Here is an 18582-nt window from a genome sequence, read left to right on the forward strand (position 1 = left end):
CCGTGTGCTGTCTCATACCGTGTACTGTCTCATAACGCTGCGCTGTCTCATACCGTGTACTGTCTCATAACGCTGCTCTGTCTCATACCGTGTACTGTCTCATAACGCTGCGCTGTCTCATAATGTTGCGCTGTCTCATACCGTGTACTGTCTCATAACGCTGCGCTGTCTCATACCGTGTACCGTCTCATAATGCTACGCTGTCTCATAACGTTGCGCTGTCTCATAACGTTGCGCTGTCTCAACGTTGCGCTGTCTGACATCGTTGCGCTGTCTCATACCGTTGCGCTGCCTGACATCGTAGCACTGCCTCATACCGTTGCGCTGTCTGATATCATTGCGCTGTCTCAAACCGTTGCACTGTCTCATACCGTTGCGCTGTCTCGTACCGCTGCGCTCTCTCGTACCGCTGCGCTCTCTCGTACCGCTGAGCTGTCTGATATCGTTGCGCTGTCTCATACCGTGTACTGTCTCATACCCTGTACTGTCTCATACCTTGTACTGTCTCATACCTTGTACTGTCTCATACCCTGTACTGTCTCATACCCTGTACTGTCTCATACCCTGCACTGTCTCATACCCTGTACTGTCTCATACCTTGTACTGTCTCATACCCTGTACTGTCTCATACCCTGTACTGTCTCATACCCTGTACTGTCTCACACCCTTTACTGTCTCATACCCTGTACTGTCTCATACCCTGTTCTGTCTCATACCTTGTACTGTCTCATACCCTGTTCTGTCTCATACCCTGTACTGTTTCATACCAGGTTCTGTCTCATACCCTGTACTGTCTCATACCCTGTACTGTCTCATACCTTGTACTGTCTCCTACCCTGTACTGTCTCATACCCTGTACTGTCTCATACCCTGTACTGTCTCATACCCTGTACTGTCTCATACCTTGTACTGTCTCATACCCTGTTCTGTCTCACACCCCTGTTCTGTCTCACACCCTGTACTGTCTCACACCCTTTACTGTCCCATACCCTGTACTGTCTCACACCCTTTACTGTCTCATACCCTGTTCTGTCTCATACCTTGTACTGTCTCATACCCTGTTCTGTCTCATACCCTGTACTGTCTCATACCCTGTACTGTTTCATACCAGGTTCTGTCTCATACCCTGTACTGTCTCATACCCTTTACTGTCTCATACCCTTTACTGTCTCATACCCTGTTCAGTCTCATACCCTGTACTGTCTCACACCCTTTGCTGTCTCATACCCTGTACTGTCTCATACCTTGTACTGTCTCATACCCTGTACTGTCTCATACCCTGTACTGTCTCATACCTTGTACTGTCTCCTACCCTGTACTGTCTCCTACCCTGTACTGTCTCCTACCCTGTACTGTCTCCTACCCTGTACTGTCTCCTACCCTGTTCTGTCTCCTACCCTGTTCTGTCTCATACCCTGTACTGTCTCATACCTTGTACTGTCTCCTACCCTGTACTGTCTCCTACCCTGTACTGTCTCCTACCCTGTACTGTCTCATACCCTGTTCTGTCTCATACCCTGTACTGTCTCATACCTTGTACTGTCTCATACCCTGTTCTGTCTCATACCCTGTACTGTCTCAAACCTTGTACTGTCTCATACCCTGTACTGTCTCATACCCTGTTCTGTCTCACACCCTGTACTGTCCCATACCCTGTACTGTCTCACACCCTTTACTGTCTCATACCCTGTTCTGTCTCATACCTTGTACTGTCTCATACCCTGTACTGTCTCATACCCTTTTCTGTCTCATACCCTGTACTGTCTCATACCCTGTACTGTTTCATACCAGGTTCTGTCTCATACCCTGTTCTGTCTCATACCCTGTTCTGTCTCATACCCTGTACTGTCTCACACCCTGTACTGTCTCATACCAGGTTCTGTCTCATACCCTGTACTGTCTCATACCCTGTTCAGGCTCATACCCTGTTCAGGCTCATACCTTGTACTGTCTCATACCCTGTACTGTCTCATACCCTGTACTGTCTCATACCCTGTTCTGTCTCAAACCCTGTTCTGTCTCATACCCTGCACTGTCTCATCCCCTGTACTGTCTCATACCCTGTTCTGTCTCATACCCTGTTCTGTCTCATACCCTGTTCTGTCTCATACCCTGTTCTGTCTCATACCCTGTTCTGACTCATCCCCTGCACTGTCTCATCCCCTGTACTGTCTCATACCCTGTTCTGTCTCATACCCTGTTCTGTCTCATACCCTGTTCTGTCTCATACCCTGTACTGTCTCAAACCTTGTACTGTCTCATACCCTGTACTGTCTCATACCCTGTTCTGTCTCACACCCTTTACTGTCCCATACCCTGTACTGTCTCACACCCTTTACTGTCTCATACCCTGTTCTGTCTCATACATTGTACTGTCTCATACCCTGTACTGTCTCATACCCTGTTCTGTCTCATACCCTGTACTGTCTCATACCCTGTACTGTCTCATACCCTGTACTGTTTCATACCAGGTTCTGTCTCATACCCTGTACTGTCTCATACCCTGTTCTGTCTCATACCCTTTACTGTCTCATACCCTGTTCAGGCTCATACCCTGTACTGTCTCATACCCTGTACTGTTTCATACCAGGTTCTGTCTCATACCCTGTACTGTCTCATACCCTTTACTGTCTCATACCCTGTTCAGGCTCATACCCTGTACTGTCTCATACCTTGTACTGTCTCATACCCTGTACTGTCTCATACCCTGTACTGTCTCATACCCTGTTCTGTCTCATACCCTGCACTGTCTCATCCCCTGTACTGTCTCATACCCTGTACTGTCTCATACCCTGTTCTGTCTCATACCCTGCACTGTCTCATACCCTGTTCTGTCTCATACCCTGTTCTGTCTCATACCCTGTTCTGTCTCATACCCTGCTCTGTCTCATACCCTGCTCTGTCTCATACCCTGTTCTGTCTCATACCCTGCTCTGTCTCATACCCTGTTCGGTCTCATACCTTGTTCTGTCTCAGAAAAAAATGGGTCCATGTACGATCCACAAAAAACGCAGATCTGACGTGGAATGAAAATACGGTTGTGAGAGTGCACCTTAAAAGGTAAAGGATCTCATTCACATACAGCAAGCACATATATTGAAGATGGTGAGAAACAGGAACATGAAGTGTATTAGAAACCTGCAGTACATGACAACCATATGGCGCCAGCGATCGCACTCTTCTGACCGCACCTAGTAGACCACAAATACCGGACACCATCGCCAAAACACCGCACAGAGACGATACGCAGGAGAGCAGCTGGCGGACAGAGGAGTATAACGATGCTGAACCAGAAGCAGGCTACTCATCAGCACCTCGGGGGGGGGGGGGGGGGGGGGGGGGTGCCGAGGAGACGTCCCAATTAAGGCTCAAGGGCCAAATATTTAAACTGTCAGCTTCTTAACTGCGGTAATCTGATCAGAAATTAACAAAGATTAAATGAGAAATGGTCGGCGGGGGAGGAAGGCGTCACCTGATCGCGGCCGCCATGGCTCCAGGCAAGTCATTGATCAGTGCACAGGGCGCTGATCACCCCGAGACGAAGGGTGCCCTACAAATATCAGTCCCCGAGTCACCCCAGCTCCACACAGACCCTGCGTCATGTCCAGACTCCTGCACCAGTCTCTTCACAGCTCTGTGTCAGTCATCACTGTCGTCCTAGAGATTTCTTACGGAATCAGGGAGATCAGGATGAGCAAGGCCAAGCTGCAGAGTTTACTATGAAAGGTCACCATTCAGAGGTTCAGATTCAGGGGTCTCTGTGACAATGAGAGTCCACAGGGACACCGCTCCCAACCAGAGGACAAACATCGCCAGTCACAACTGAGACCTCCGAATGTGAGAGGAGACCTCCAAGTCATGACGTAAACCCATCACACGGACTAGGATTACTACTACACACAGTACAATCAACGGCCAACATCACCAGTTATAATCGGTGCTGTCCCTTTAAATCTACCCAGCATCCCCACCACATCCAGTCTTAAAGAGGTCCTCTCCCCGCTCCTGACGCCTGTGACAATCTCTCCATGCATTCCCCATGTGCTAACAATTCTGGAGCATCTATTCTTATGTCTGCATGTTGTGCCGTTCCTGTATTATTCCTGCTAGAAGTTATAATTGAATTGCTGATAGCCTTCAGTAAGGGTACAGAGGGGGGTAACCAGTTGGGGAGTTGTTTCTGCACAGGCTCACGCTATACAATCAGTGCTGCCATATTCAGACTGTGCAGGGACACACCCCAACTGGTTACCCCCCTCTGTGCCCTTACTGAAGACTAATAGCAATTCACTTAGAACTTCTAGTAGGAATAATAAAGTAATGGCACAACATACAGACAAAAGAATAGATGCTCCAGAATGGTTAGCACATGGGGAATGCATGAAGATATTAACACAGGCGTCAGGAGCAGCGAGAGGTCCCCTTTAACATCAATATCAATAATATAAAGATCACTCAACAGGAATACTACTCCTATTATCCAAAAAGAATTACTCTCTCTACTAATAGTACTACCCAGGACCACAAAAAGCTTACAATTTACTTTTCATTATTATGACTAATACTCTCATTCTCCATCACAGCATTACTTCCAGTATCGGCACAATGATCACACAGACGGCTCCACCTGTGACTCTATAAATACACAAAGAGCAAGAAGTCAACATGAAACCCGACACACACAGTGCCCCAGAACCGGGACACAAAGCAAAGTGACCGCAGCGCCCCCCAAGGGCGAACACAACAAGTCACCACTCAGGGCATGCAAACACCAACACAACAGCACCCCGAACCCCAAAAATCTATTATCCAAAACAAGATCCCGGAATAAATGCACTAAAAATAAATGTTACACAACAATAAAAAATTAACCACATACACAGCTGTGTACAGACATTACATTACTAATCCTGTATTATACTCAAGAGCTGCACTCACTATTCTGCTGGTGCAGTCACTGTGTACATACATTACTTATCCTGTACTGATCCTGAGTTACATCCTGTATTATACTCCAGAGCTGGACTCACTATTCTGCTGGTGCAGTCACTGTGCACATACATTACTTATCCTGTACTGATCCTGAGTTACATCCTGTATTATACTCCAGAGCTGGACTCACTATTCTGCTGGTGCAGTCACTGTGTACATACATTACATATCCTGTACTGATCCTGAGTTACAGCATGTATTATACTCCAGAGCTGCACTCACTATTCAGCTGGTGCAGTCACTGTGTACATACATTACTTATCCTGTACTGATCCTGAGTTACCTCCTGTATTATACCCCAGAGCTGCACTCACTATTCTGCTGGTGCAGTCACTGTGTACATACATTACTTATCCTGTACTTATCCTGAGTTACATCCTGTATTATACTCCAGAGCTGCACTCACTATTCTGCTGGTGCAGTCACTGTGTACATACATTACTTATACTGTACTGATCCTGAGTTACATCCTGTATTATACTCCAGAGCTGCACTCACTATTCTGCTGGTGCAGTCACTGTGTACATACATTACTTATCCTGTACTGATCCTGAGTTACATCCTGTATTATACCCCAGAGCTGCACTCACTATTCTGCTGGTGCAGTCACTGTGTACATACATTACTTATCCTGTACTGATCCTGAGTTACATCCTGTATTATACCCCAGAGCTGCACTCACTATTCTGCTGGTGCAGTCACTGTGCACATACATTACTGATCCTGTACTGATCCTGAGTTACATCCTGTATTATCCTCCAGAGCTGCACTCACTATTCTGCTGGTGCAGTCACTGTGTACATACATTACTTATCCTGTACTGATCCTGAGTAACATCCTGTATTATACTCCAGAGCTGCACTCACTATTCTGCTGGTGCAGTCACTGTGTACATACATTACTTATCCTGTACTGATCCTGAGTTACATCCTGTACTATACCCCAGAGCTGCACTCACTATTCTGCTGGTGCAGTCACTGTGTACATACATTACTTATCCTGTACTGCTCCTGAGTTACATCCTGTATTATACTCCAGAGCTGCACTCACTATTCTGCTGGTGCAGTCACTGTGCACATACATTACTTATCCTGTACTGATCCTGAGTTACATCCTGTATTATACTCCAGAGCTGCACTCACTATTCTGCTGGTGCAGTCACTGTGTACATACATTACTTATCCTGTACTGATCCTGAGTTACATCCTGTATTATACTCCAGAGCTGCACTCACTATTCTGCTGGTGCAGTCACTGTGTACATACATTACTTATCCTGTACTGATCCTGAGTTACATTCTGTATTATACTCCAGAGCTGCACTCACTATTCTGCTGGTGCAGTCACTGTGTACATACATTACTTATCCTGTACTGCTCCTGAGTTACATCCTGTATTATACTCCAGAGCTGCTCTCACTATTCTGCTGGTGCAGTCACTGTGTACATACATTACTTATCCTGTACTGATCCTGAGTTACATCCTGTATTATACTCCAGAGCTGCACTCACTATTCTGCTGGTGCAGTCATTGTGTACATACATTACTTATCCTGTACTGCTCCTGAGTTATATCCTGTATTATACCCCAGAGCTGCACTCACTATTCTGCTGGTGCAGTCACTGTGCACATACATTACCTCTCCTGTACTGATCCTGAGGCGAGTATTGCTATCCCTTTCTTTACTGTCCACCAATAGCAGCAAATAATACATTTTACAAAATTGATCAAGAACAAGTAACCATAGTAACAAGGTCCCTCCCCTACAGCCCCTATAACAGGCATCACCTCCTCTGGACCTCCCTCTTCCTTTGCTGCTGCCACCAGATAAGCCACCTCTGTATGATACCTCTTGAGGTGTCTATTGTTCTTAGTGTGGATTATTGTTTGTATTTTCCTTAATTCCGTTTGTACCCCCCTTTGTAGCCTCTGCTACCCCTGCCGCCGCTCCCACCCGCCCCTCTTATCTGCAGTTCTATCTGTCCTCTGTCTCCTTCCTCGCTCTGCGCTGATCCGCTTTCGCTTCATCCATCTTTCTAAGTCGGCCGCGAGATCTCGGCGGCCATCTTGCTCTTCTCCTGCGGCCTTTACTCTCACCACTCAAGAGATTTTGGCGGCCATATTGCTCTCCTGTTTCTTGCGCCGTTGGACCCGGAATCTCGGCGGCCATTATACCTCGGCTTGTTTCTCATCTCGGTGAGCTCCCGTCTTATCCTGCTGCTGCGCCGTCTAGGGTGATCAACCCTTCATAGTTAGAACTCCTGCCCCTCTATTGTAGCTCTCTTGGCCCTCTAGTGTGTTCCCCTTGGGCTATCATTTATAGAGTTATGCCTCGCTCTGACCCTCCTCCCAATGCAAATAGCCCCCCCCCCCCCCCCCCTCAGGGAACCCTGCACACTGGGAGTGATGACCAGGCACTGGAGCTCCAACGCTCTGTCACTAGTGCCATCATGGCAGCCATTGGCTCTATCTCTACCATCTTGTCCCAGAGCATCTCTCAGGCCCTGTCTTCTCACCCTCCTAGAGGGAACCTACAAGCCGCCCCCATTAATGCTCTGCAGCCTACCAATTTAGATCCTCCTGTATCACAGGAGACAATGACTGGTGCGCATACGGCCACCCCTGAAAACATGCCGAGTTCACGTAAGAGAGCATTACCGCGCCAGGCAGAACGGGCGCGGCTATGGAAATGCGCTAGAGCGCAACATGACAGGGAGTCTGGCTCCGAAAGGGGTTCAGACGAGGAGGCTTTCGCAGATGCAAATCATGATTCGGAGGAGGAAACCCCTTACCAATATTCAGCCCCTAACTGCCCCACTCCTTCCACTTCGCTAGTCAAAGAAACTGCTTCCTCCTCCGCCAATAATGTAGCCACCCCCCTGGTAGATCCAGCAGGTGAGCCTATGTTTGATCCAGATGCCCTCCATCACCCAAGATCGGCTTCCTGCCGATCATGTGGGCAAATGCCCCAGGCCTTTAGTCCCCAATAGAGTGTGCGACACTCCGGTCGTAGACCGCAAAGTCACGCAGTTCCTCTCTAAGTCCGGCTGGAACCCCCGTAAAGGGTTGGATTCCGCTCTACGCAATTGCCAGGACAAACTGCTTGATATCTTTGGCCCCCTGGCCAAACTGTTTGAAATGGCAGAAGTTGCCAGGGCAGAAGGCTCTCCAGTAGATCCGGAAGAACTTAGGGGCTGGGTCCAGAGAGCGATTTGCATTGCAGGTAGCACAAACACCTCCCTTGCAATTGAACGGCGTAATTTGCCATTTTGTTTAAGATTGACCCTAAACTGGCCAACCTGGCCCTAACTGAGGCAGGCAAGGAAGCCCAAGGCCTCTTATTCAGGGACTCATTAATTAAGGACCTAAGTCGTTTTGTGGGAGCATTTACGGCCCTTGATAAGGCCCAGTCCTCTATGAGTAAAGTTTTTCAGGGACAGGTCTCCACCAGGGCCGGCAGTAGCAGGGGCCACCTGTCCGGCCGATCCAGTTTCCACGCCCATAGCGCGGGCAGAGGCTCCTTCAACCAAAGACTTGGTTCCAGGATCAGAGGAACCCATCAACCTTCTACCAGGCCAGAGGTGGCAGTGGCGCTCCAGGTCATTCAGAGGAACTCCCAACTCCAGGAAACCTTACGGTAAGTCCTCCCCGAGACGGGGTTTTTTCAATACATTACATTGGGGGAAGATTTCGTAATTTTTTCTATGCCTGGTCAACCATCTAGTCAGACCCCTGGGTCTTGACCACGGTCAAAGGGTTCCACATTGAGCTAGTAGACTCCCCAAACCTAGTTCCCACTCCACCGCCTCTTCTACGGTGCACTCGTAGACATGGAACTGATGTCTCTCTTTTGCAAATGAGCGATAGAGAGGGCTCCCCCATATCCCAAGGGAGTCCTCAGCAATATCTTCCTAGTGCAGAAGAAAGGTGGTCAGATGCGGCCTGTCATAAATTTTCGGGTTCTGAATACAGTGGTTCGTTATCGTCACTTCAAGATGGAAGGGATTCATCTACTCCCGGATCTACTCCTTCCTGGAGACTGGATGGTGAAACTGGACCTCAAGGACGCTTACTTGACGGTTCCAGTTTCTGCACTATCCAGGGATATCCTGCGCTTCTGTTGGAGAGGAGAGATCTGGCGTTTCACCTGCCTCCACTTCGGCCTGTCATCGGCTCCTTGGTGCTTCACCAAGCTGATTCTTCCCGCCATGTCATGGCTACGCAGTCGGGGAGTACGGCTGATCGTATATCTGGACGACATTCTCCTCATGCATCAGTCCCGAACGACCCTACTAGAACACCTTCATTGGACTTCGGATCTCCTATCACGCCTCGGATTCCCCCTCAATCCGGAGTTATCTTGCCTGACCCCGTTAAAACGGTTAGAGTTTTTGGGCTTCACCGTGTTCTCGATTGCAGAGTCACTCAGCCTCCCGACGACGAAGTTACACTTTATACGCAAAGAACTCTGACATGCTATGTCCACTTCACATTTGTCGCTGCGCCAGCGAGCCTGAATCATCGGCCTGTTAGCTTCCTCTATTCAAGCCGTTTTCCCAGCACTGTTGCATTACCGTGCACTTCAGCATCTGAAGATATCACACCTTCGTTCCGGTGATGCGTTTGCGGATACAGTGGTCCCGGATTCGGAAACCCGAGAGGAAGTCCGCTGGTGGATCAACAATCTGGAGTCGTGGAACGGCAGAGCAATTTTCGGTTTCCAGCCCGAATTCACTGTGGAGTCGGATGCGAGCCTAAAGGGCTGGAGGGCTCACTGCAACGGGATCTCTACAGGCGGGAGTTGGTCAGAAGACAAGACACTTCTCCACATCAATGCCTTGGAGCTCCTTTGCCATTCGGAGCATCACCAATGGGATTGCCCACGCATGCATCAGACTTCATATGGACAATGTCTCAGCCGTACGTTACGTCAACCGTCTGGGCGGGACACACTCTGTGACTCTAGCACGTTTGGCGAAGGAATTTTGGTTTTACTGCCTATCCAAGGATATCATGGTCCAGGCGGAGTACATTCCGGGCCTCCACAACAGTCAGGCAGATTGGAGTTCCCGATACTTCTTGGACGGCAGCGATTGGAAGCTGGCTCCGAAGGTTTTCTCTGCAATATTATTCTTTTGGGGTACTCTCGTCATAGACCTGTTCCCCTCGCGACTCAACACTCAGCTCGCTCGCTTCTTCTGCTGGCGCCCGGATCCGGAGGCAGTGGACGCTTTCCTGCAGGACTGGTCTGATTCGCTCTATGCGTTTCCACCTTTCACTATGATCCCGAGGATGCTACTTCACACACGTCGCCAGTTGGCCGACCTGGTAGTGGTGGTCCCATTCTGGGAGGCTCAGGCCTGGTTCCCGGCTCTTTTGGAACTCATTGTAGACGTGGCTCTTCTTCTGCTGAGTCAAGTGGAGCTTCTCCGCGACCCTCAGGGGCAACACGACCCACTCCTACTGGACGGATTCCTTCAGTTGCTAGCCCGCCGGATCTCAGGACACCGGGAGAGGTCGAGGGCATTTCGAACGCAACTAGATGCCTCCTGGACAATGCATGGGCTCCCGGCACCAGAAAATCTTATACGGCAGCCTTGAGAACTTGGGCTAGCTGGTGCTTGGAACGGCACCTGTTACAGTTCTTCACTTCCTTGTTTGAGGCATATAAAGGCTTATCTGATGATTAACCCCTTTAGATCTGCCATTTCTTCCACACATCAGGGTTTTGAGGGCACCCCTGCTGGGCAGCATCCTTCTCGCCTGGCTCGTCCTCCCCGACCTCGTTTTACTACGACTTGGGACGTTTCTTCCGTATTGTCCTTCTTTTCTTCATGGCCCAATAATCTGGACCTATCTTTGCGGCAGTTATCAGCCAAGTTATTGACTCTCTTTTGCCTTATTTCGTGCAAATGGGTCTCTGATGTCCGGGCTCCTGATCATGATGCCAGATCCTTTACTCCTGAAGGCGTCACCTTCAACATTTCCAGACGCACTAAGACCAACATCAGATCGGTATCATATCCCAGTTTCCCGTCTGCGCCGCCTCTCTGTCCGGTTGCCTGTTTACAGCAGTATGAATAGCGGACGGTGGGGGGGTCATCGGTCTCCCACGGTTCCTCAGCTTTTCCTTTCCATTCGCCATCCTTTCGACCCAGTCTCCAGGCCTACATTAGCTCGTTGGATGAAGTGGGTTATGTCCCTGGCGGGAGTGGAAACTTCCATTTTCACCGCGCATTTGGCGAGAGGTGCAGCTGATACCTCTTTGGGGATTTCTGGGGTGCGTTTGGAGGACATCTTACGCCTAGCTGATTGGGCTAGGGTCACGACAGTGAGGGAATTTTATTTTCCTCCTCCTCCTCACGTGTTTTCTTCCATAATTGAACAGCTTTGAACTTGCAATAGGAGCCTCCGTGTCTTTATGTAAAACTGCATGATTTTCCTAGTCTATGACGTAAAGTCATGGTTTTATTAAAGACATGGAGGCGAGTATTGCCCGCCCTTTTTTATTATAATATACGTTTATATTTATATTATTATTCATGCGTCTAGATGATTTTGATTACCCAGCGAGTTTGGCGTCTACGCTCTATTTATTTCCCTATATTCTCTGTTTTTCTCCTTTCAGGTTGAAGTTCCTACCGACTGCGACTTACTACATCTTTTGTTCGCCTTTCCACAAGTTGGCCAGGTTGGCCGCATCGTGCGGTTTTGCTGGTGATGAGGCGGTTTTTCCTCCAGTTGTACGGTTCCAGTTCGGGATTCGGTCCCTGGTTCCTGTTTGCAATTCCGGCCTTGGTGTCAGAGTCTCAAACAAAGAGAAAGGTCCAGAGGAGGAGATGCCTATTATAGGGGGCTGTCAGGGGAGGGACCTTCTTACTATGGTTACTTGTTCTTGATTAATTTTGTAAAATGTATTCTTTGCTGCTATTGGTGGACAGTAAAGAAAGGGATAGCAATACTCGCCTCCGTGTCTTTAATAAAACCATGACTTTAAGTCATAGACTAGGAAAATCATGTAGTTACATCCTGCATTATACTCCAGAGCTGCACTCACTATTCTGCTGGTGCAGTCACTGTGTTCATACATTACTTATCCTGTACTGATCCTGAGTTACATCCTGTATTATACTCCAGAGCTGCACTCACTATTCTGCTGGTGCAGTCACTGTGTACATACATTACTTATCCTGTACTGATCCTGAGTTACATCCTGTATTATACCCCAGAGCCGCACTCACTATTCTGCTGGTGCAGTCACTGTGTTCATACATTACTTATCCTGTACTGATCCTGAGTTACATCCTGTATTATACTCCAGAGCCGCACTCACTATTCTGCTGGTGCAGTCACTGTGTTCATACATTACTTATCCTGTACTGATCCTGAGTTACATCCTGTATTATACTCCAGAGCCGCACTCACTATTCTGCTGGTGCAGTCACTGTGTACATACATTACTTATGCTGTACTGATCCTGAGTTACATCCTGTATTATACTCCAGAGCTGCACTCACTATTCTGCTGGTGCAGTCACTGTGTACATACATTACTTATCCTGTACTGATCCTGAGTTACATCCTGCATTATACCCCAGAGCTGCACTCACTATTCTGCTGGTGCAGTCACTGTGTACATACATTACTTATCCTGTACTGATCCTGAGTTACATCCTGTATTATACTCCAGAGCTGCACTCACTATTCTGCTGGTGCAGTCGCTGTGTACATACATTACTTATCCTGTACTGATCCTGAGTTACATCCTGTATTAAACTCCAGAGCTGCACTCACTATTCTGCTGGTGCAGTCACTGTGTACATACATTACTTATCCTGTACTGATCCTGAGTTACATCCTATATTATACTCCAGAGCTGCACTCACTATTCTGCTGGTGGAGACACTGTGTACATACATTACTTATCCTGTACTGATCCTGAGTTACATCCTATATTATACTCCAGAGCTGCACTCACTATTCTGCTGTACAGATCACAAATGTAAGACGTTGGATACAACTGGCTGATACTGGAGAATCTATGGGTGCAGGTGAACTACAAATTCCAGCACAACCAGACCCAACACTCTGTCCAGTCCTCCTATATCTAGGCTGTTACATAACCACCCAGGCCTGGTGTGCTGATACTTGTAGTTCCACAGCAGCTGCTTAAGATTTGTTATTAGGGCAGGTCAGTTGGGCTCCTTGGAAATCCACCAAAAAAGTAGACAGTGCTGCAGAGTTGGGGCCCCAAAGAACATGTGATGTAACACAGGCTTTTGCTAATTAAAAGCGCAGCCAGGGGGCCCGGGATACATGGAGTCTACAGGGCACAGGAGTCAAAGAAGGGCCCGCATATGTACATGAATGTAAGTGGGGCCCATCAGCCGAACAGGGATGTAAGAAGGGCCCAGAGCTGTACAGGAGGGTACAGAGGGGCCCTCAGCTGTACAGGGATGTATGAAGGGCCCCTCAGCCGAGTACAGAGGGCCCTACAGTTACACACGACCATACAGAGGGCCCCTCAGCTGTACAGGGATGAGTACAGAGGGCCCTACAGTTACACACGACCATACAGAGGGCCCCTCGGTTGTGCTCTGGTAAATGGCGGGCCCCTCGGCTATAACGAGGTGTATGTGTGGCCCCTCGTGTGCTCCACCATGCACGGCGTGGCCCACAGCGGTGGAGGAGGATCTCGGGCCCCTCACTACCCACCACAACCTGCAACCACCAGAGGCCTATGCAGCGAACCAACGTGCGCGGGCCCCGCAGAGGCCCCGGGAGCCTGAGCCGCCGGCCCCCACATCCCGGGCACATACATGCACATAACCCAGGGTGTGCGCCCGCGCCTCACACACACGACACCCGGCGACTCACCTCTCACTCTCCCCCTGTCTATGGAGACGGCCGTGACGGGCAGACGACGCCCACCAATCAGCGGCGCCGCCGCCGGCTCCACCGGCCAATCAGTGCTAAGCAAGGCGGGGCAAAGGCGCAGGCCCCTATCTGCTCCTCTCCTGCAGGGAATCATGTGGGAATGTCAGACCAACATGGCGCCGCTCCCGTTGCATGGCGGGAGATGTAGTTCCTCCCCACATGGCCCTATGTCATCCCTGCGCCTGAGAAATGGTGGGGCGGACAGAGCCCAGCAACACAGGCAGGGAGCAGAGCCGCAGAGCCTGTCATGCTTCATACAACACAGTGCAAGCAGTCCTATGTAACACCACAGAGAACACCGTGATAACCGAGTACAGATAATGTGGTAGATGTCACCTGCAGTCCTATGTAACACCACAGAGAACACAGTGATAACTGAGTACAGATAATGTAGTAGATGTCACCTGCAGTCCTATGTAACACCACAGAGAACACCGTGATAACCGAGTACAGATAATGTAGTAGATGTCACCTGCAGTCCTATGTAACACCACATATAACACAGTGATAACTGAGTACAGATAATGTAGTAGATGTCACCTGCAGTCCTATGTAACACCACAGAGAACACAGTGATAACCAAGTACAGATAATGTAGATGTCACCTGCAGTCCTATGTAACACCACAGAGAACACAGTTATAACTCTCTGAGTACAGATAATGTAGTAGATGTCACCTGCAGTCCTATGTAACACCACATATAACACAGTGATAACTCTCTGAGTACAGATAATGTAGTAGATGTCACCTGCAGTCCTATGTAACACCACAGAGAACACAGTGATAACTCTCTGAGTACAGATAATGTAGTAGATGTCACCTGCAGTCCTATGTAACACCACAGATAACAGAGTGATAACTCTCTGAGTACAGATAATGTAGTAGATGTCACCTGCAGTCCTATGTAACACCACAGAGAACACAGTGATAACTGAGTACAGATAATGTAGTAGATGTCACCTGCAGTCCTATGTAACATCACAGATAACACAGTGATAGCTCTCTGAGTACAGATAATGTAGTAGATGTCACCTGCAGTCCTATGTAACACCACAGAGAACACAGTGATAACCGAGTACAGATAATGTAGATGTCACCTGCAGTCCTATGTAACACCACATATAACACAGTGATAACTCTCTGAGTACAGATAATGTAGTAGATGTCACCTGCAGTCCTATGTAACACCACAGAGAACAGAGTGATAACCGAGTACAGATAATGTAGATGTCACCTGCAGTCCTATGTAACACCACATATAACACAGTGATAACTCTCTGAGTACAGATAATGTAGTAGATGTCACTGTCACAGACGTTCCCGTGGCAGGTACCAGGAGATCTGAGAGACTGGCAAATCGTGGGTTAAATTGACAAGTTCCCTGTGGCTCCTATTGTGTCTCTGTTTTGGTGACTCCCCCCCCCCCCCCCACCCCCCTTCCTTCAGGTGTTGCTTTTTGGTAATTTACCTTCCCCATAAGTAGCCTCTTCTCGCTCTTGGAGGTGCAGTTTATAGATTGTCTTCCTGCCGTCTTACTAGCTGGTCGGCTGTACTCTCTGCTGCTTCTGGAGTCGCCAGTTTCCTACTTTCAGATAAGTCTTGTCCTTTCTTATTTCTTGGCGTTTGTCATATTCCCTGTTGTTGTATCTGGGCCAGAGACAGAGATTTCCATTTGTCCATCTGGAGAGAAATGGGTTGTCGCTGGTCCTAACCTTATTCCAGGGCCTTATAGGGATACAAGGGCCTAGGTCTCCTGCATATGAATATTCCTACCTTCACGGTCTGATACTGATAGGTAGTCAGGGCCCGATTAGGGTTGTCTAGGAGGTGACCTGTTCCATCCCTAGTTTCCAAGCCCAGTTACTGTTCCCCTTCCCTCCTGTGTTCAGTGTGAAGTCCCCCCCGCCCCCCCCCCCCCAACACACACTGGTTGTCACATTATAAACCGCCGAATAACCGTCATTTGGTTGTCGGTATCAGTTCAGCCATGGATGTTATGGCTGCACTGACCGGACAGCTGCAGGGGCAGTCTCTGGAGGTGGATGACCTCCGCACGACCGTCTCACAGATGAGACAAACCTAAAGTTGCTCTGCGGATGAGAGCCGGAGAGTGGGTGTGATTATTTTGTTGCTTAAAGGGGACGCCCAGTATTGGGCTTTTTCTCTGCCGACCGGATCACCGTCTCTCCGATCAGTAGATGCATTTTCCGGAGCTTTAGGTCTTATCTATGATGACCCGGACCGAACCTCCCTGGCCGAGACTAAATTACGCGGCCTGCGTCAGGGAGAGCGGAGGTCTATTGTTCCGAGTTTAGGAGGAGGGCTACTGAGTGGAGCGATCCTGCTCTCCGTTGTCAGGGATTATCTGAGAGGCTGAAGGACGCTTTGGCCTTTCATGGGAATCCTGAGTCTTTGGAAGCCGCTATGTCTTTGGCTGTACACATTGAGACGCCTGAGAGAGAGATCTAAGGGCCCGCTCTCTCAGGACCTTCTATCACACAACGTACCGTATTCCTTTGACTCTTTGGGTGAAGAGACTCCTGAGCTTATACCTGGGGATGAACCCATGCAATTAGGGGGAGCAAATTTTGTCAATATATGTCCAAACATTCAGCGGCAAAAAGAGAAACAAAAAGGGACGTCTCAATCCCATCTGACTATCGGAGGTGTGAGTGGGGAGTCAGAGCATGTGCATTTGTCCTTTGCTGGTAGTACCCGATTTCTCCTGACTGCCGAGGTGGCGCTAGAGTAAAAAACGGTGGGAGTTGAAGTATTTATCGACAGCGGGGCCGGGATGAACCCGATTGATGCTCAGTTTGTCCGCAGGCACCGGTTATCACTGAGTACATTAAGAAAGACATTCCTGTATTTGCTATTGATTCTGCCGCTCTTACTCAGAGGAGCTTGTCGCAAGTTTTGGATGATATCAGATTAAGAGCGGGTGACTTTCATCAAGAAGTTTTCGTGTTTAGTCTTGGAAGGTCTCCCTGCACCTATGGTTCTGGGTTTGCCGTAGCTTGCCAAGCATAATCCAACTATTGATTGGCAAGCTAGGCAGATTCTGGATTGGGGGGCTATTGCATCGGTCATTGTCTCAATACATCCTGTTCTGTGGTTACTACTAAAGCTGCACCCTCTTTTATATCCGAGTTTGCCGATGTGTTTTCTGAGAGTGGATGTCAGGATTTACCTTCCCATCGGGAATATGATTGCCCTGTCAATCTCATTCCTGGGGATAAATTGCCTAAATTTAGGTTGTATAATCTTTCTGAACCTGAAAGACCGGCCACGAGAGAAGATATTGCTGAGAGATTGAAGAAAGGGCACAGAAGACCTTCCAAGAGTCCAGTGGCTGCAGGGTTCTTTTTTGTAAAGAAAAAAAGCTGGAGGTCTTCGGCCATGTCTGGATTTTCGTGAACTCAGATTACTGTCCGTGATCCTTACCCTCTTCCTTTGATTCCCGATTTGTTTAACCAGATTATTGGTGCCAAGGTGGATTTAAGGGGGCAAATAATCTGGTCAGGATCAATGAAGGGGATGAATGGAAGATGGCTTCTAATACTCCTGAGGGGCACTTTGAGAACCTGGTCATGCCTTTCGTGTTGACCAATGCCCCGGCGGTCTTCCAACATTTTGTGAATGACATCATTCATCACCTGGTGGGGAGGTTTGTGGTCGTGTATTTGGATTATATTCATTTTTTATTTTTTATCTCTTTATTAAGCATATCACAAATACAATTTATAAAAACAAGACAATATCTACTATTAGTACTTTTAACCCCTTTTAGTCCCATACTCCCCAAGCCACAAAAAAAACAAAAGCCCCTTTTCTCAAGTTCTAACTACTCTCCCTGAATATCTCAATGGCTTAAACAGCCAGCGATGGATGTGGGAGTGGTGGGGTCCAGATGATACTCACACACACTACTTCCTTCTCCCCCCCCCCCCCCTCGGGGTGCTGTCTCACCCTACTTATGCTGTATACATTGACACACATATATTGCTGTTGTATATGTAAGCCTCAATGAATACCAGGCTATTAAGTTACCTTACTTTTTTGTCTCTTCAAAATAATAAAAATGATTAATTCTAAAACTTCTTGCCAAAACTTTTGAATACGAGCACAGCCCCAATAAATATGTGTATATCATTCACCCCAATTTCATCACATTTTTTTGCATTTAAAAACTTTGTTCTTATAAAACGTCATCAACTTTTGCGGTGTATAGTATAACCTACGTATCACAAAGAACTGTGTTAATCTATGGGGGGGGGGGGGTTAAGGAAATTATTCTAACAGCCTTATATATATCCCCCAGTCATCTTCCTGAAGCTGGAGCCCGACACCTTCCCATTGTTTCCCAATAGAATAGTTACATAGTTAATACAGTTAAAAAAAGACATATGTCCATCAAGGTCAACCAAGGGATCGGTGGTTACGCGAATCCCAGACGGAAGCGAGACTCAGATTTCTACACTATTAGTACTACTAATAGGAGCTTCCCCTTTTGGGAGACCAGCCTATTATAAATTTGTGATATCTTCGTCTTCTCCCCTTTATAGGCAGAAATGTGTTTCAGGGCTTCAGGCATTTTATCTATGGCTGGTCTACCTCTTATAAAAGACCTGCATGCATGCTTCAACTGTATATA

General features: G+C 48.1%; 1 protein-coding gene across 2 annotated transcripts in view; it reads right to left on the reverse strand.

Annotated features, from left to right (window-relative positions):
- Window positions 1–14021, reverse strand: part of ERI3 (ERI1 exoribonuclease family member 3) — a 228467-nt gene extending 214446 nt beyond the window's left edge. The window contains exon 1 of one of the 2 annotated variants that reach the window (XM_044301675.1): window positions 13868–14021. In XM_044301675.1, coding sequence (XP_044157610.1) covers window positions 13868–14021 — 154 coding nt within the window. Of the gene's footprint in view, window positions 1–11647; window positions 11709–13867 lie in introns of those variants that run through there. The other variant, XM_044301677.1, reaches the window with a different exon arrangement.
- Between the last annotated feature and the right edge of the window lie 4561 nt (window positions 14022–18582).

The sequence above is a fragment of the Bufo gargarizans genome, chromosome 7 (assembly GCF_014858855.1).
Source record: "Bufo gargarizans isolate SCDJY-AF-19 chromosome 7, ASM1485885v1, whole genome shotgun sequence".
NCBI classification, from domain to species: Eukaryota; Metazoa; Chordata; class Amphibia; order Anura; family Bufonidae; genus Bufo; species Bufo gargarizans.